Source organism: Haplochromis burtoni, unplaced genomic scaffold (genome assembly GCF_018398535.1).
Source record: "Haplochromis burtoni strain Fernald_Lab_line unplaced genomic scaffold, NCSU_Asbu1 Contig_268, whole genome shotgun sequence".
NCBI lineage: Eukaryota > Metazoa > Chordata > Actinopteri > Cichliformes > Cichlidae > Haplochromis > Haplochromis burtoni.
The window spans coordinates 583,150-603,084 of NW_024582629.1; the positions used below are offsets into that span (position 1 = coordinate 583,150).

At 40.8% G+C, this 19,935-nt stretch overlaps 1 protein-coding gene across 3 annotated transcripts in view; it reads right to left on the minus strand.

Moving 5' to 3' along the window:
- Positions 1 to 2,607: 2,607 nt before the first annotated feature.
- rhbdl1 (rhomboid, veinlet-like 1 (Drosophila)) overlaps positions 2,608 to 19,935 on the minus strand; it is a 47,481-nt gene continuing 30,153 nt past the window's right edge. For all 3 annotated transcript variants that reach the window (XM_005939492.3, XM_005939493.3, XM_005939494.3), the window contains exons 6-8: positions 9,081 to 9,181; positions 5,222 to 5,282; positions 2,608 to 3,253 (exon numbers count right to left, since the gene is read on the minus strand). In XM_005939492.3, coding sequence (XP_005939554.1) covers positions 2,982 to 3,253; positions 5,222 to 5,282; positions 9,081 to 9,181 — 434 coding nt within the window. In that variant the 3' untranslated portion in view covers positions 2,608 to 2,981. The remainder of the gene's footprint in view (positions 3,254 to 5,221; positions 5,283 to 9,080; positions 9,182 to 19,935) is intronic.

A 19,935-nucleotide genomic window follows, 5' to 3' on the forward strand; every position in this document is an offset into this window, starting at 1 on the left:
TGCTGCGGTTGGCTCAGGCTCAGGGGCCAGGAGAGTTGGCTTACAGGAAACTGGTAAATTAATCCTAAAAAATTCTCTCCTACTTGGTTTTTTCTTTTCCTGCCAATGCTATCGAACGCTTTGCTCTTAAAATAAATAAATTCAAACACTAGCCGTTTCACTTTGTACAGCCTTTCACTTTGTTCCTGCATCTAGTTCTGGGAGTGGTTATATTCACAGTTGACGTGTTCTACAAAAACATAGCCATTGACTAGCCCTTTTTACAACCCTTTCGGGTTCCTATGAATCTTAAGTTAAAGAGGCACATTAACCTCCTCTCAGGCATCCGCTTTATCTTCATTATAGGCTAACAGGGTATGTATGCATTATTCATCAACACATCTTTGCTATCTCAAGCAGTAATATTTCCTAGTCAACACAAGAGTTTCCATCAGGGATACATCGCTATCAACTACTGGCTGACCTTGTCTTGTTTAAATGTATCTGAAAATGGCTTATTATGGCTATTTAACACCCATTCCCTCATTTAACATGGAGTCCTCTGTCACTACTGACAGTTTCATGTGGAAGCAAACGCTGAGGACGGCAAGACTGGCAAATGCTAAAAAAATTTTTTTCCTCCCTCAGGCAGCCAGTGGACATCCAAATGAATTATTGATTGAAAGACTGAAAAATGGAACGTAGCATTGAGTAAATATAATTGCCATCCTCGCCTCCACTTTCCAAAAAGCCCGAATCACTCAGAAGATAAAATATATGACAGGAGCCCTGTCCATAATTTGTTATTTGCAGAAGAGGAACTGCGGAGAAGCGTCTGCACGCCGCAGGGGGAAGAGAGTCTGGGAGATGTGGGCACTTGCAGAATTAAGCTGCATTGGCTGCAAACGAATTGGCGAACAAGTCATAAATAAAAAGGAAAAAGAAAATGAGTCTAGCTACATGAAAATATCTCAAACAGTCCAAGGTATCACAGGAGTATCTTCTTTTCATTTCACCTGCTGAATATTCACAAAGAGGATATCATTTTTCATCACTCTCCCTCTCACACACACACACACACACACACACACGCACGCAACCATGAAGTCTAAACAGAAGCTACCAGTCAGTGCATTTCAAACCAACAAATGTGTTTTTTTTCTCTCGTTTTTTTTCTTCCTCTACTTCTGCCGTCTCCTTTTAGTTCTTTCTATGGCTTATTTTGTAAAGCACTGAAGATTTATAAAACCAGGTGAGCTCGACTTGTTGGTGGTCGCCTAACAAACCCGGGGGATTCTGCCTCTCTGTGTTTCAGAGGATCAAAGCCATACAGGAGTCATCAGAAGGACAACAATCATAGCATTAGTTTTGTTTGCACCATTTTTCTCTTTTCCCCTTTAAAGAGGGGGGAAAAATACAAATAAATATACTCTTGGTTATGAACATACAATATACACATCCACGATCAAATGAAAAACGGGGACAACTTATAACACTTTTTTTTCTTTATAGGTACATTCCTTTACAAATGTATACAGTCCCTAAGAATGAGAAACTGAGGTATCGACCGGGCCTGACATAGAGACCCCAATGCCCTCTGGGAAACAAAGGTCAGAGGTCAGGTGATGACACATCCGTGCCCTCCCCAGTTCAGTTTGTCAGCGAGAACAGGCCAGTGTGTGTGTTTGTGTTGTTTTTCTCCTCAGTTTGCCCCAATGACCTGCAGAATCAGGCCGCGGCTACTCTCAAAGACAAAGAGGAGAAGATTGTGTGTTTGTGTGTGTGTGTGTCTTTGTCTCGCTGAGCGCCACAGAGCATGACATGGCATATTTTACATGGTGCGTTTAGCAAGTTGGTGGCTGAAGTCCGAGTTCGCTCGCCGAAGTGATGACCATCCAGGAAACTTCAGCTCTCGTTTTCTCATCTTTTTCTTTCCCTTCCTGTCACGCGGTCACTTTAATCTCCCACCTCCACGTGTTGATGTCATTGTGTGTTTTTGTATCCACAGTGTAGGTATATTAGCAAGGAAATAATACAGAAATAGTGACGTCCGTCTTTGTTTTTAGGATTCCGTGAAGCGAAAAATGACAGAAATTTTTCTAACCTTGAAATTGACAGACGTTAGGTAAGAAATCATGAATCTAAAACCTCCTCCTTCCTTCTTTCTTTCTTCCTGTAACAAATTTCTTTCATCACTTTTAACTGGTTTCTTTTTGTCCTACATGGCAGCTCAGTTCGAGGGAAAAGCTCTGCTAGTTGTAACATTTCTCAGCTGAAAATGAAACGAAAACATTATCTTGACGCTTAGATTTAACTGCTTTTGTGGGCTTTTATTGCTGCCTTTAAAAAACAAAAGAAAAAACAAAACAAGCATTTCCTGAAATTTCTCCTAAAATCCTCTCAGGCGGGTCTGATTTGTGGCACAGATTGAGGCGTTTCTAAGCGAAAAACACCGACACCTTATTAGCTTAAAGCGTCACTGCTGCGGCTGATCCCGATCTCTCACCTCTCATCCTTTTTAATTCATCTTCCTTTCCGCCCCAGGCACATGTCATGAGCTCAGATTCTTCTAATTTGGTTTTTACATGAATGAGAGATGCACTCAAAGAAATAAGTGACGAAAACTGCTTTTCAAAAAAAAAGCTTCTGATAGTAAAAGAGCACAATGGTTAAATGCTCATTGAAAGGTTAGTGCTGGTAATGTGGATGAGCTTTTTTCGTATATATATTTATATATATATATATAAAAATGATATTAGGCTCCTCAAAATGGATCTGAGGACCTTTCACCTGTACGTCTTGCTACTGTAATCCCTCTTTAATAAAAGAGACATATTTCTTTGATTTGCAAAGTATTTGTAAAAAGGATTCTTGGTCGATTTTTAGTTTAGATGATTTCATTTGGGTCGAACTTGAGAGGAAATGTAAAGTTAACTATGGTCGAAGGGGAACCTCTGAAGTCACCGTGTATATGACCGCAGGGGGGAGGGTGGGGCCCATCATCAGGGGGGAGGTGGTATCTGTACCCCCAGGAGCTCATACGCAAAGATGTTCCAAAAGATGGCGAAGAGAAGGAAGGTGATGAAGGAGAAGACGATGACCCACCAGGAGCACTGTTTCTGCAGACTCTCCTCGTAGCTGCGCAGGATCAGCAGGCCCATGCTGATGCCGACCACAGCCCCCGACAGGTGTGCCATAAAGCTGGGCTGCGGTCCGGAGGAGGGCAACGGCGGCGAGAAACGGAGCCAGACTGCACGACCCACCTCTGAACTCACTGCAGAGGGAAGAGGGGAGAAGACATATTTGTCACATCGGTGTCTGCTCATTAATGCAGCTGTGAGGAAATCATCTCCACATCAAAGTCCACATTTTGGGAAACATACTTGTGAAGGAGAGCGAGTTAGATGGGAAGACTGATACCAGTCTCTGATTGATCTGTTGATAAATATGCAAGGTGCAGGCAGCAGCTGATGAGCTTATCTAAGCAAAAAGACTGGAAACATGAGGGAAACAGCTGGCCTGGCTCTTTTCAAAGGTCACAAACTCCAGCTATCAGCAACACTGAATAACACATTATATCTAATTTATTCAATTCATAAAAGATGTTTAAAAAACAACAACAATTCAAAGTCAAAAAAGGAAGTCATTTAATGAGCATTTCTTAGGTGGGACCAGTAACATCCCGAGTTTGACATGATTGCATTTATATGACCGGGCATTCTACTAGTCTGCTAGGACTGGGTTGTACTTTCAGATCTGCTACAACACTTCATGGCATAGATTCAACAAGAGGTTGCAAACATTCCTCAGAAATTTTGGTCCACATTGACGTGACAGCATCACGGAGTCACTGCACATTTGCCAGCTGCACATCCATGATACCAGTCTCCTGCTGAAGTTGGCTGAGGCGTTAAAACAATACTCAGCAGGTACTAAGGGGGTCAAAGTCTACCATCCAAATGGTGCAGTAGAAATCAAGACTTGTCACACCACAATGTTTTTTTCAAATCATACAATTTTTTAGCTGACAGAAGCTCCGCCTGCACTCCTTAGACGTTGGAGGCTGTTATTTGAGTTACTGTTATCTTACTATCAGTTTGAAGTTGTCCAACTAATGTGGCATCAACAAAGCATTGTGACCCAGAGCAGTGAGAGAAATGTCTAGTTTCTCTTTTTCAGACCTTTCTTGTAAACATGGTTTACAAGATGGCTGTGTGGGGAAAATCCCTGCAGATCAGCAGTTTCTGAAATACTCAGACCAGCCCGTCTGGCACCAACAACCACAGTCAAAGTCGCTTAAATCACCTTTTTATCCTCATTCTGATGCTCAGTTTGAACTGTGGCAGGTAGTGTTCACAAAGTGGTTGGTAAATATATGAAACTCTGAAAATTATTCATTATGTTTGAGTGTTTTAATGCCAAATCTTTCAGGGATCTGTAACTTTAAGTCTATTCAGATTTCCACACACAGATTCTGAAAGAAGAACTTTTTATTGTCCTTAAGCACAAGACGCCACGTGCATCACTCACTTTGCATCATATAAAGATCAGACGCTAGGTCTGAGCTGGGCTAATGTGACTGCTTAAAGATGATCTGTGTGGGGGATTGTGCTAAAGTGTTTTATCAAAGTCTGCTTCTGCAGACAAAGGTCTCGGGAGGATTTAAATGGAACTTTATTCGAAAAAATTGCTTTCAAAATATTATTCGCCTGTGGTCGTTGGGGCTATTCCAAAGTCTCTTTAGCTGAACAAACACTCAGCACTGATCCTATAAACACAGAGCAAATTATAATTTGGTTTTCACAGCTGCACACACAAATAACTTGTCGCGTTTTATTTTGAAATATCCGTCCCCTGTTTGGAAAACACTGAGGAGAAATATGAAATTCCAGCAGAGACTTGCCGCTCTCTCGGTTCGGGGGCGGCAGGCTTTGGACAGATGGAGGGAACATATTGCTCACTAATGAAAGTCAGAGTGTATCGGCCCTCGTGTGGAGAAAAGGGACAAGTAGTATGACTCAAATGCTACGAAAACAAAGCAGCATGTTCAACCAGGGAGCCTCTCGCTCTGAGCCACTATGGATGATAGCTTAAGCGGCACATATGTTGATCGGCCTTACGTGTTTTTAACCCCACTCAGAACATGTATGAGCTATACTGAAGTGTCAGCATGTCTGCTTACGTTAAACATATGCTGAAAAAGAGCAGAAATAGAAACGAGAGTAAAATCTAGAAAACTTACTGCAAACTAGCGCCAGGATCATGCGGAGCAGCTTGTATGGACAGCGCATCCCGGCCCAGTTCTGCAACACAGAAGTGTCCTGTCAGCACAAACAACCACGGAATATCTGACCATGTTATAACAGCCCGTCAGGGAACACCTCACTTTCTCTCCTCAGGCCATATTTAGCCTATGAAGAAAGACAATCCACATCCACGACAGAGAGAAGCGGCGGCGCTTACACGAGACAGAGGCGCGATTATGCACCTGGCTGCTCTCCACTTACTGGTTCCAATCCAGTTGCACTCTATTAATTAGGACGAAGATAATTTAAGGGAATGGCAGAATGGACCAATAAGTAGCCTTTGTAAATCCCTGCGGGGGGAAAGAACAATGGCATCCTGTCTTAGAATAACACATTTACTTTCCAGGATGAATAATTGCACCAGTCCCATCCTTCCTCAGGTCCCCAGCTGTTGGGAATATGACCCAGCGCTTCTCTTTTTCTCTCATGGCACAAAAAGAAATGGAGAATACCATGTAAAATTCAGGAGGGGTGTATAAATAAAACCTGCTGTGACCGTAGGTTTAAAACAAGCCAAGAGCAGGAATGCAGGTAAAGTTAAAGCAGGTTTTTTTAAAAATATAAATGATTAATGTCGAGGAGGGGAGAGGTCAGCACAGCAGAGCGGGAGAGGAGGTCTGAGCTGGGAGTGATGTGATGTTGCTTCTGTCTGATGGGACACATTTCGCTTTGATGCTTCCACTCTTGTAGGAGGTGAAGAGCAATCTGTAACCGGAGCACGGCCACTGCATTTTGTCTGTTACAGGTCGTGTTATAATACTCAGGGGGCTGAAATGGAGAGAGACAAAACTTAAGAGTTGCTCACTAACTATAAGAAGAAAGTTTAATGTGGCTCCAAGACGGATTGTAAAGATTTTATCCAGAGCTGTACGTCTTCTAGGCAGTGAGGTACAGAGCCTGAAACCTTTCTGAACCTGAAAATGTCTTAGTTTCTTGAAATTTAAGAAGTCAAGATCGGAAAAGGTTTCAGAATTTCTTAACCCCTCCCCACCAAACTAGACAAAAACTCATCAGTGCAGAACTAAGAGGCGCCTTAAAGGATTTCCCAACAACAAACCGACATCAAGCGTAACAGACCAAACAAACTGTAAGCTGCTGTGAGCACACAGTTACAGTTACAGAGGCTTTGCGTTGGGCCCGTCAGCACGTTTTAATTTCCATTTCTGCTGGCGTCCTCGCTGCCCACAGTCAACAGCGATTAGTTAAAGCCAGTCGTCAGATGTAACACCGCCTTGAGTTTAGAGGAGGATGAAGAAGCCGCCTTGTGCCAAATACACATAATTGAATGCTGGGGAAAAGAAAGAAGGCTCTCAAAGCAGCATTGTGGGAATTCACTTCCTGTTTCTTCAGCGGACAAATAAAAACAGTAAAATACTTGCTCACTTGAGAGTTAATAATACAGATGACAAAAAAGAAAAAAGGAAGGGTCTAGTGTCTGAAGTACACCAGCCTTATACAACCTAAAGAATTAACCTTATTTTGTTAATAAGATGATAACAGATAACGAATATTGTGTGCTCGTGTGTACACGTGGATCACGTGCAGCAGAAAAACTACTGGGTACACTTTACAACCAGTAGTTTTTCCTGATTAATGTCAGAGGTCTGACCCAAGACTTTGTGGACTGGTGCCAGCTGAACTACCTCCAGATCAACGCCAGTAAAACCAAGGAGCTGGTGGTAGACTTCCGCAGGCACAAGCATTCTCCACTGCAACCACTGAACATCCAAGGTATGGACATTGAGGCTGTGGACAGCTACAGGTACCTTGGTGTTCATCTGAACAACAGACTGGACTGGACTCATAACTCAGACGCCCTCTACAGGAAAGGGCAGAGCAGGCTGTACCTGCTGCGGAGACTCAGGTCGTTTGGAGTGGAGGGCCCACTCCTGAAGACCTTCTATGACTCTGTTGTGGCTTCTGCTATCTTTTATGGTGTGGTCTGCTGGGGCGGCAGCATCTCTGCTGGGGACAGGAAGAGACTGAACAGGGTGATCCGAAGGGCCAGCTCTGTTCTAGGATGCCCTCTGGACCCAGTGGAGGTGGTGAGTGACAGGAGAACGGCGGCTAAGCTGTCATCCCTGTTGGACAACATCTCCCACCCCATGCAGCAGACTGTGACAGCACTGAGCAGCTCCTTCAGTGGGAGACTGCGGCACCCACGGTGTGGGACGGAGAGATTTCGCAGGTCTTTCCTCCCCACTGCTGTCAGACTCCAAATAAAGACTTTAACTGATCAAAGCACACACATCCATACATATGCAATAATACTAAGTGCAATAATCCTTTCTGTCATCGTTGTATTTTTACTCAGTTGTATATAGCATTTGTATTTGTATTCTATTTTTATCTTATTGTATATTTATTTTATTTTATTCTACTGTATATAGTATTTTATTCTATTCTGTACAGTTGTGTACTGTATTTATTCTTATTGTATCCTAATTTTTGCCTCATAACTTTTGCACTGTCCACTTCCTGCTGTGACAAAACAAATTTCCCACGTGTGGGACTAATAAAGGTTATCTTATCTTATCTTATCTTATCTTAATTTCCTTGTAAATACACGGGATTTCGTCTTTTTTTAAATTAAAATGTAGATATGTTTACCTACAAATACTTAAAGGTGGGTACACTAGCATGAGGAGGTAACAGGTCAGGTTTTACAGGAAACAACAAAGTAATTATACTGTAAGTAAATTTAACTAGTGTCTAATTAATTTTACATAGTCCATGAGTAATTTTTAAGTATTGGATAATTTAGTGGAAAAACAAAGGATATTCCCTCATCTTAAGTTGTAACACTGTACATTTCGAGGCACAGGACATAATATAGTGGCTTAACTTTGCCTAACTTTCAAGGAATTTTACAGTATAGTTACTTACAATATCATTTATTTATCATTTATTTCTCTCTTCTTTCCAGTCTAAAATTATTACAATTATTCATGTGGTTTGCTAAATTCTTTACACACAACTTAAAATAAATAAAACTATATTTACCTACAAATACTTAGACACTACTTCAAATTACCTTTATTACTACTTATTTCCTTGTTTGTTCCTTGTTTTCACTAAAACACAACTTGTTACTCACTTATTCTAGTCTACCTCTAACTTCTGGGTATTTTACAAGAAAGAAGAGAAATAATACTGTAAATAATTTTAAAAGCTGCACAAGTTTGTGATTTTAAGCATTTCTTAATGTTTCCACTTACAGGTATTTTACAGGAATGCAAACACAAATTATACTGTAAATAATTTTAAGCACATTGTGTCTCCTTTCCTGTAAAATATCTGGAAGTTAGGCAAGGTTGAGCCACTATATTAGAGAGCCCACTCCCTGAAAAGTACAACGTGAGTTTGGGAAATATTGTTTGTCTTTCCAGTAAATTACCAGGAAATGATGCAGTACTGCAAATCACTTACAGAACAATTTGTGTCTCCATTCCTTAATTACGCACTACTTAAAATTCCTTACACGCGACTTAACTTTACAGTATAATTATTCGTTTGTTTCCTGTAAAAGACAGACTTGTTACCTCCTTATTCTAGTGTACCTACCTTTAAGTAAGTCAAGATAAATATAATTAGAATGTAATTTCAAGTAAAATACGTTGAAATTCCATTTAATTAGAGGAGAATCATACCCTTGTTCACGGGCTAGTAAAGTAAAAACAAACAAACAAAACAGTGAAGTCCACGCTGTTGGTCTGTTCTGACATTTTGTCCCTACCAAAAAACGTTTTCAGACATAACAATGGAAGCGACGATGATGATGATGATTGCAGTTACCATGACGACATTGGCCAGATGTGCTGAGCACAGAGCGTAGACCCCCCCGGAGCCCCCCACCACTGGAGCACGCATGTCGGTGATGGACACTGTCAGCGAGCCTGCACAGACAGAAAGAGAGAAGTATATTAGGAGTGTAGGTGTGAGAGAGCGCACACGATGCAGACAGAGAGTGCGTTTTGTGTGTTTTAGTGAAAGAGAAACAGACAGCATTTTAGAGCAGAGGGGAAAAACAAAAAACAAAGGCAGCGTCAGTTTGCTCATCACGCAGCAGCACAAGTCACCTTCCTCACAGCATTTTTCCAACAGTCTCAGTGTTAAAATCACAACGCTCACAGGGGCTGTGCTACATCAGCAGACCTTCACGTGCCCTTTTATATTAAATCCATGGCCCACTCCTAAATATGTACACACACTCAGGCAGGTTTGCGTGCAGTCTGCTAAAACTGATTACATAAAAACGTAGAGGGCTGAAAAGTAATGTTTCCTAATTGGACTTTCCTTCGGAGGCTGATGTCTGATCAAAGCAGGGCCCGAAGAACATAGCGAAACCTTGCCGAGGAGGATAATGTCCAATTTGTGTGCTCTAAATGCTTTGTGTTAAATTCATGAGCGACGTCTAATCTGGGACGTGCAGATATGGAAAGAAGCCAAATGGGTCTAAAATGATAGTTTAAACATAAAAAAGAGTGGCAGTGACAGAGGGAAGAGCATAATGGCCCAACACCGAGTGACTGCACTCTTACGTAACGGTCACAGAATATGTTTTGACTTGTAACAGCAGGTGTAAATGATAAAATTAACAATGGCTGAATGCCATTCGCTGGCTCACGGTCACACTGCTGTGGCTTAGTGGGACAAAAACGGGATTATTTACACCTGCGCTTTTCCTACTATGACACGTCTAAACGCCTGCTATGAAGAGGCTCATTTCCCAACAAGCCGGGATCCAGCAGCAGTTATTTGATGCCTTGTGATTTACTCCTTTGGAGTGGCGCGCTTAAAGCCACTGTGTGCACAGGTGTCTTCAATTACTGTGAACCTCGGGTCAGGTTTGGCAGAGCAGCGTTTAAAAAGATGTGATGTCGTCTGAGTGTATGGCCTTATAACAATTACGGTGATGTAACCTGTCCCATCCTTACAGGTGCATTTCAAGGAGCTGTCACTCATGCCCACCCCGGATCCATGTTTAGAAGAGGTCTGATCAGGCAACAGTGGGTGAGCTAGAGCTGTGTGGAAGCTTTAACCTTCACCCTGCCTCATGATCTGTTTAAGTGAGAGCATTTTTCTACAGTCGACTAGTAATTAAATGGAAAAAAAGCGGCACTTACATAAAACACGACATGTTAAATTAAATTATATAATTCTCTTGGCCTCTCACTTGCCCTATGAAATAAGGATTTGCACCTACTGAGGCTTTATTTTGGTGCGCAACATGCAACAGTTAAAAAAAATAAGAAAATAAAGAAATTTATAACGAGACCAAAGGGTCACTGAAATTACAAACATTTACATCAAATGCGTGTCAGTCAATCAAGCAATTCTGAGATCAGTCAACGTTTCTGTACATGAAAGATGAAGATATAGTCTGTAGCAAATTAGCAGACATATTCTGCACTAATAGAGGTTGTTCTGGCTCGCACCACAGCTAGGGAACCTTGCAGCTGCTATTATTGTTACTTTTCAAGTATATGAGAAACTTTGAGTGTTTATGACGTACAATCACAGGCTAACTTATTAGAAACACCTGTTTAACTGTGCATTAACACACAGATATATACAATCAACCAATCACTTAGTAGCAGCTTGTTTAGGCATGTATTAAGGCATGTAGAAATGATACTGAACATGGCGCAGGATGGTCTGAGTATTTTGGAAACTCCTGATCTACTGGAACTTTCCCAGACAACCATCTCCATAGTTTTCAGAGAATGGGTTGAAAAAGAGAAAATATCCATCGAGCAGCTGTACTCTGTGTTGTTATGCAGCCGAGCATTTTTGAAACTTGAAGCAGATGAGCTACAGCACCAGGAGACCACAAAGGCTTGCTATTCGTGTCAGCTACGAACAGGAAACTGTGGCTGCCATTCAGATGCTAGAAGACTGGAAACATCATTGCTTGGTCTGATGATTCTGGACTTTTGCTGAAAGATCTTGTTTTCTGGGGTCAGAATTTGGAGCAAACAACATGGTCTGAAACACCCTGCCTTGCTTTGCATTGTAATGGTGTTTGGGAAGTAATTTCTTACCAATCTGAAGCAATTGTGTGATGCTTTAATGTCAATATGGAACAAAATCTGAGCAATGTTTCCAGCACCTTGTTGAATCTGTGCAAAGAAGAATTATGGCAGTTTTGAAGGCAAAAAGGGGGTCCAACATCATGCTAGCGAGTTGTACCTAACAAAAGGTCCAGTTAGTGTAAGTTAACAGTTATTCTATTAAATGTAGCACTGGCAGCTGGCATTTAAAAAACAAAGAAACAAACAATAATCTGCAAATACTGGCAAGGCATTAGTCATGTAAACACAGCTCCTAAAATTAGCCTTACAACAAGCAAAACCCAGAGAATCAAGTGACAGGAAATACGATGAAATAAATCCCACGGTTTGTGTTTAGTCCTGTTCCTTTGTCATCTGTCTCTTTCCTCCTCTCTTCTGTCATCTCTTTCCCCTCACCAGCCGGTGTTGGAAAATGGCTGCCCCTCACTGAGCCTGGCTCTAACAAAAGTCTGAAAACGGGATTCTTCCTACCCAAACATCGCCAAGTGTTTGATCAAAGGGGACCATCTTTTCATTGCTTTTCATCTGCTTCTAATATTGTAGGAGCTTCCCCTTAGAACATAAAATGCCTTGCTGACTGTTGCTCTGACAAGTGAGACACATTTCTTGACACCAGAAAAAGTTGAGCTCATTCTGCATCGCTATCCGAGCTCAAATGCTTGTGGGCTGCGTCGCATGTTCACACTGTCCCTAAGGATGCGTTTTGAGAGCCGTGCCTTCAAACAATGTGACAGCGAACTTGACAGCGCAACATTTTGCTATACGAGTTGAATGCCGAGGCGAATAAATGTTTGTTCACAAAAAAAGTAAGAACAAAAGCAGCCAAAACACAACACAAAATCACATTTACAGTGTTACGGTGTTTAAAAGGTATAACCATGTAATTGTTGTGAGAAAAAAGGATTGCTGTGACGCTATGAAGTAGGACAGAATTCCAGGCTGGAGAAATCACTGTGGCGGTTTGCTCGCGAGGACGACGTTAGCCCCTGTTAATTATGCAAATGAGCTGATAAGGGAAGCGGAGAGGGCTGATAAAACAACACAGCTTCTTTTTAATCACAGCTGGGATTTGCTGGAGTTGTGATCTCAGATCTATAATGCATGTTGGAAGATTTACATTCTGTATGTGTGTGTATGCACGCACACTGGGACTGCACAGAGTAAACACGGTCTTAAAGAACGACTTGTCAGCCCGCGGTGCTGGTGATGATCGTGGAAAGACAGATGGTAATCAGAATGTGTTCCTGAGCCATTCATCTCTCTTCGCTCTGACACCTATGGGCTATTTCATGTGGATTTATGGTGCATATGAAGGTTGGTGCTTCAGAAAAAGATTTGAGAAGATTCACAGTGGCCCATTTTTTGTAGCTCCACCAAATTGCAATTACACAGTGTAGCATACAGTATGTGGTCTCTGATCTCTTCAAAGTAAAGAAAAAAAATTGATTTGGAGCAACTTCAGCAGCATCAACTTCTGAGTTCCCCTTTTCCGCTTCTTCTGGGACTTTCCTGCAGTTAATTTATTACTTCCATGCATTAGAGCCGGGTGATATATTGATATGAGAGATATCATCTGGGATTTTAGTTATGCTAATGCAATTGTTGTTAAATATAGTGTTTTATTGGCCTTTGAATTTCAGTTTAGTTAACAGTTTCTAATCCATTTCCATGCCTGCCTGCAATTATAGCTGGAAGCATTATATTTTCCAGTAGCTCCATTATCCATCCCATTTTTTAAGGAATTCTGAGGAAATGGTTTTTTTTTTGTTTGTTTTTTAAAAAAACACATTTGTACCCAATGTCGACTATAGAGTGGGTTAAAATCGTTAACTAAAACTAACACAGAGGAACAGTCAGAAAACCAACTCAAACTAAACTGAATTAAAAAGAAAACTTCAAAATTAAACAAAAATAAAATAGTGCTGGTCAGATCTTGTGCACCTGTCAAGCTTACTGCTCATCCTCAGCTAATTCTTTGCTAGCACTCTGGTTGACACGCTCTGTTCAACCGACTTTAATACAGGAAAAATCAAATATGCAGCGGCCAGAATTAGTATTCAGATTGTTGGTATCAGTGCACCTTACTCAAAGACCTTTTCCTCCACATAGTTGTCATTTATAAACTGCTTGCTACAAACCTTAGCATTGCGGCTAGCTAGTGGAATCTTCCTTTCAGTGCAGCTAGTTAGCGATGAAGAACCACTTGCTACTTAAGAGGGAGATTACGTGGATAGTGCACATGCCCTTTAGACTGTTCTTTAGTTTCAGTTTGGCTATTTTCCAACTACTGATATACTGTTACTAGTTAGCTAAATTGAACTAACGTATGATTATTGGGCAACCAAACAAACCATCATGTACTTGCACAAGATGGCACTACATATGCTCCAAAAAGTTGAAGTCTAAACACTCTTTTCTTAAATCCAGCTTCACAGACAGTGTTAAATCTGTGACAGTGTTATATAATGTATTTTCTAATGTCTTAAAGTGGTTGCTCAACTTTAAGTTGCATTGCTTTTGAGAAATCACTTTACCTTATAGAAAATATTGTTTACATATCCAACAGAAAATATGAATTCGGGTCATATTTCTGTCACCTAACAAATGTAAAGTACAATGTTCACTCTCTCTTAAAGGGAACTATTGGCCCTTTAACATCTAAGTGCTTAGTTACTTTAGCCAAATATGACTGGTTGCAGTTTACTGCTAGGCTGATATCAGGCCGGTTAGCGTCAGCGCTTTTATGATTTGCATGCAGTAAAACCCAAAAGTTAAAAGTAATAAGTTACATCTCCTCATAGTTGTAGGGACTGCAGAGAGGGTATTCTCAGTGGGTTCATTACTATCAGTAAAGCCTAATATATGTGACCTCAAAGGATCCAAAATGAATGTCAAAATACAGCTGGGAACAGCTTTATGAGCAGAGAGGTTTGCTGACTCCAGTACAGATCACCTCATTTGAGGAGACACTCAGGGATGTGACACCACCATCTGCAGGTGAGGAAGAGGAAACAACCTGGGACCTCCGGCTCGGAGGAAGAGCGGAGCCCCACAGGGAGGATACGAACTGCTATCTCCTCCTGCTCACCTGACTTTGGTGAGAGGCTTCTGAATACAGTATGAATACTGAACAAGCGCATCATGTGGGCTCTTCTGCCTCAGGGGATTTAAGATTTAGGATTCTCGCACTCAGCAGGAGCTGAGACGTGAGGAGTGCGATTACTTCAGCAGTGAGCCGACACTTTCCATCTCAAGCACATGATATTTATTGGCGCCGTCATCATCATCAACATCCTCAAATCTTTTTGTGAGCTTGCAACATCCTCAAGTCAACTGCAATGTAGACAGTAAAAATGATGCATTTTATAGAGTGTATAGGTCAACTACACACTCGGGGCTATACTCTGTCTGCTGCAGTAAAGTCAATGCTGCTCACAGAACTGAGCCTCTCTGTCAAACCACACATGGATACTCCAGGCTGCCCTTAAGCAATGGGTCAAATTGGGATTTCCAGTCTCTATGGGACAAGTGGTGGTAAGGTGATCGCAGGCCAGAGTTTGACAGTGCCTGAGGCTGCGCTGCTGTGTAGCCAGTAAAATACAGGCTGTGCCCGAGTACAGTAAATGTTCTAACCTTGAAAAATACGGAGAAACATGACACGAGGCTCTTCAGTGTCTGCAGCTATGTGGCCAACTATCAACCGTAGCTACTTCAACTATTTATTTCATAGCTAATGCACTTAAGGAGAACATTTTATTAAATGGATGTTTAAAAGGCAGGTTAATGGTTGTAGATAGTTTGGGTTAAAACTATGATAGTGAGGGTTCAAGAGGGAACAGCACGATAAATTTAGCAAACGCTTTCTGAAAAAAAAAAACGAGTTTCTGACTGGTTTTTTTTCCAGATAGTCGCCTTTAACTGATTTTTTTTCATCACCTATGAAGTGGAACAAGATGATTAGCATATACAACCTATGCTCGCCTGGGCAGCTGATAGTGGAAGCATTTTACAGTCCTGTGAAAAAGAACGGACTTTATACACTCCTGTTAATACCCAAATGCACCCTTACTGTTTCAACAGAAATTAAGAGGGTAATTCAGAGGGTTGTACAAAGGTAATCCTAATCATAAACATTTGAATAACTGATCATCAGTAAGTATGAGCACCTCTATAAATCAAACGCTTTGGCAGTTTGCTGGTCTGCAGCTTTAATACTACAATTTTGCCAGGAGTGGATGTCCCAGTAAACTCAGTGCAATGCTCAGAGAAACTGCAAAAATCTTTCAAGACTCTACATGTGTTATTTCGCATCTGAAACGTTAAAGTTTGTAAAAGTACAATTCAAAAAAGAAGTCAGGCGTGTTTAGAAAGGGTTTTGCAAAGTTGCATCTGAACAAACCACAAGACTCCTGGAAGAACATCCATCATAGCATATCAGCACAAACACAGCATATAATCTGACAAGCACGGTGGTGGAGGGGTGATGATTTGGGTTCGTTTTTCCTTGGATTCATTGACTTGAGCATGAACTCCTCTGTATGCCAAAGTATTCCAGAGTCAAATGCGATCCTGAGATTGGAGATGCAACAGGACAATGATCTCAAGCATAGCAGCAAAACTACAACAGAATGACTGAAAAAGAAAGAAATCAGAGGGTTGCAATGATCCAGTCAAAGTCTAGATCTTAACCTGACTGAAATGATGTGGTGGAACTTCGATGAACTCAAAATACCTGATATGTTGTGTTTAGTTTCAGCACAACTAGTGAAAAGCAAACACAGCACATCAGCACATTGTAAAGAAGAGTGGGTCAAAATTCCTCCACAACAATGTGAGAGACTGACAAAGGGATGCAGAAAACAGTTTCCTCAAGTTGTTGCTAAAGGTGGTTCTACAAACTCCTGAATTATGAGGTGCACTCTCTTTTTCACATAACTGTAACTATTCATCCAGTAAATACTAAAGACTCGATGTTCCAAAAACCCAACAAATGTCCAGTATTGTATTTTCTTTTCATCTTTGTTTGGATTTCATCAACTCTTGAGGGAAATATCTGGTTTTTCAACTGCTTTAAGCTCCATGTTTACCGGATAATCACTATGGGTGTTATAGCTGTTGGGTCAGGTACATTACAGTCAGGCCTTAGCAATTTTTCCACTGGAAACTGTATTGATGAGAGTGGACCAGACCAGCAAAGCTTCAGGCCATGGGACCAAAATAATGAGCTAAAAGACTCTAAAGCACCGAGGAGAAGCGCAGAGTTTGGCGATTTATCTGTGGGTGTTTCAGTATGTGTCACAACTGTCACTTTAAGGTTGGTCATCTGAGTCATTGGTAATACAAAAATATTGACTACTGCAGATTAAAAAAATAAAACAAAACGAAAAGAAAAAAAAAAGAAAAGCAGATGCCGCATTAAAGATTCCATTCAGGAATGTAAAGTACGGCTGAAAACATTAATATGGATTGAGATGCATTTCTAGGTTGGTCAGCCAATAAATTACTCAGGAGAGGACAATTAAAGGATAATGAGTGTTTATTTATTCAGGTGGTTGAGTCAGTAAAGAGCACAGAGAAATCTGTTTCTATTCGCTGTTCCAATCTGCCGGTTTAAGTTCAAAAGAAAGATGACCTGAAATATATTTTCAATACATTTCACTGTGAGACATTAAAGAATTTGAGAGAAACGGTTAACTTGATAAAAAGGTTCAATTACTTAAAATGGAAAGAAGCTTCCACTTAAACTATCGGGCAGGAAAACACCTCCTCACTGATACTGTTAGACTGTTAGCTTTTAGGTTTGCTGTATGTGTACACAGTCACCTCAGACATCCTGTATGCATTAAATCTTGTGGCTCTGCACAGAGATGTGCTGTAGTCAGCATCTCTGCATCACAGGGCTGCCTGTGTTGGCTAATAAACTGAAGAAATGCCAGATCAGATTTATTTACTAAGCACAAATAAGAAGAGGGGTAGATTGATGGAAAGAATGAGTGCATGAGGAATGGTGACACAGTCAGGCTGCAATCATGCAATCAGATCTGCAGGTTCTACCTCAGTGTGCTGCCATTTAAATTTTCTGCTGTCCATTTAGAAGAGTTCCTGTTAAACAAGCTAATCACGATGCCGCTGCTTGTACCTGCTGTTTTAATAGGAATCAGATTAAGTAACAAATACATAGGAGCGCATTGTGAAATTTGCGTGGATTATTTTGTTTCTTTGGGTTTAAAAAAATTTATCGTGTAAATATGAATGCAATTCTAAACAAAAAACACCAACATACATAGACAAAGCTGCACATATGGTGATGGTGTTAGATCTTTTAGGATGACATTATTTCACACCATACTGAATGAACTCATGTGAAAGAATAAAACTGCCAAAAATGTCATGTCTGTAATTAATATGCATGGGCCTCAAATAATAATGTTCAAAATCTGCTCAAGTTACTGGTATAGTAAAAAGAAAGTACATAAATTCTAATCTCTGCAGGTCTTAAAATGGGTTTAATATAACATCACATGACCAACAACACGTGACACATTATAACATCATTATTTATTAAACAACAGTTAAGCATCAGCTTAACTGATAATCAGCAAGTGTGAGCACTTCTATAAAAGCAGCATGTTTGGCAGTTTGCTGCTTTGGAGCATTCAGGTTTGTGTTAACACAATGCCAAGGATGAAAGACAGTGATTTCAGAGAAGTAACTGTTGCTGCCCAGTAGTCTTGGAAGGGTTACAAGGCCATTGGCGAACAATTTGAAGCCCATCATTCTAGAGTGAGACAGATTATGTACAAGTGGAAACCATTCAAGACAGTTGCCAGTCTTCCCAGGAGTGGAAATCTTAGCAAATTCATTCAAAGGTCAGACGTTGCAATGTTCAGCTTTTGTCTAAAAAGAACATGGCAGCATTGCTCAGGTTTGCAAAGCTGCATCTAAACAAATTCCAGAACTGTTTCCTTTGGGCAGATGAGACCAAAGTGGAGCTATTTGGTCATAATGCACAGATCCACAGTTGGTGAGAAACAGCACATTGGCCCAAACGCCTCATTCCAAATGTCAGGCACGGTGGTAGAGGAGTTATGATTTGGGCTTCTTTTCAGCCATAGGCACCTTATATTCATTGAGTCAATCATGAACTTCTCTGTATATCAAAGTATTCTAGTGTCAAATGTGAGGCTAAAACTGGGCTCAATGATCAATGAATCAATGGCCAAATGGATATGGCGCAGTCAAAATTCTCTGGCAGGACTTTAAGAGAGCTGTGCATAAACAAATGCCTGCAAACATCAATGAACTGAAGCAATGATGCAAAGAACAGCGGGCCAAAATGCCTTCAAAATGATGCGAGAGACTGATAAGAAATCATGCAGAAAATAAATAGTGCTCAAGTTAGTGCTGCTAAAGGTGCTTCTACAGGCTACTGAATCATGATACAGTAGTGTCAAAAAGTGTTTGTCCCCTTGCTGTTTCCCTACTGTTTTGGATATTTGTCACACTTATGTTTCAGATCATCAAACAGATGTTAATATTGGACAAAGATAACCTGAGTAAATACAAAATGCAGTTTTTTAAATGATGATTTCATTGATTAAGGGAGAACAGTTATCCAAACCTACCTGGTCCTGTGTGAAAAAGTAATTGCCCCTTTTGTTAAATCATGAACTGTGCTCAACCACAATTACTGTAATCACTAAACACACCCAGGTCTGATTACTGGCAGACCTGTTGAAATCACTTAAATATAAGCTGTCTGTCAAAGCGAAGCAGGCTAAAAGAGCTCAAAAAGCAATACAACATGTCACCATCTACAGAAAACACCAAAGAAACAAAGTCACTGACATCTATCAGCCTGGAAAGAGTTACAATGCCATTTCTAAGGCTTTGGGACTCCAGTAAACCACAGTGAGACCACCATTATACCCAAATGGAAGAAACTTGGAACAGTGGTTAACCTTCCCACGAGTGGCTGGCCGACCAAAATTACTCCAAGAGTACATTGACAACTCATCCAGGAGGTCACAAAAGACCAGAGAACAACATCTAAAGAATTGCAGGCCTCCTTTACATCAGTTAAGGTCAGAGTTCACAACTCAACAATAAGAAAGAGACTGAGCAAAAATGGCATCCATAGAGAGATCAAGGATAAAACCTATGCTGCCCAAAAGGAACACAAAGGCTCTTCTCACATATGCCAAAAAACATCTTGATGATCCCCAAGACATCTGGGAAAATATTCTGTGGACTGACAACAAGTTAAACTGACAACAAGTTAAACCTTTTTTAAGGTTTGAGTCCCGTTACATCTGACGTAAAACTAACACAGGAATGTCATGTACTATGATGAACGCAACCATGAATTCTGTCTGTCAAACCATCCTGAAGGAGAATATCAGCCTATCTGTTTGTGACCTCCAGCTGAAGGTCACTTGGGTTCTGCAGCAGGACAATGATCCAAAACACACCAGCAAGTCCACGTCTGAATGCCCTAAGAAAAATAAAATAAAGACTTTGGAGTGGCCTAGTCAATGTCGTGACCTGAATCTGATTGAGATGCTGTGGCATGACCT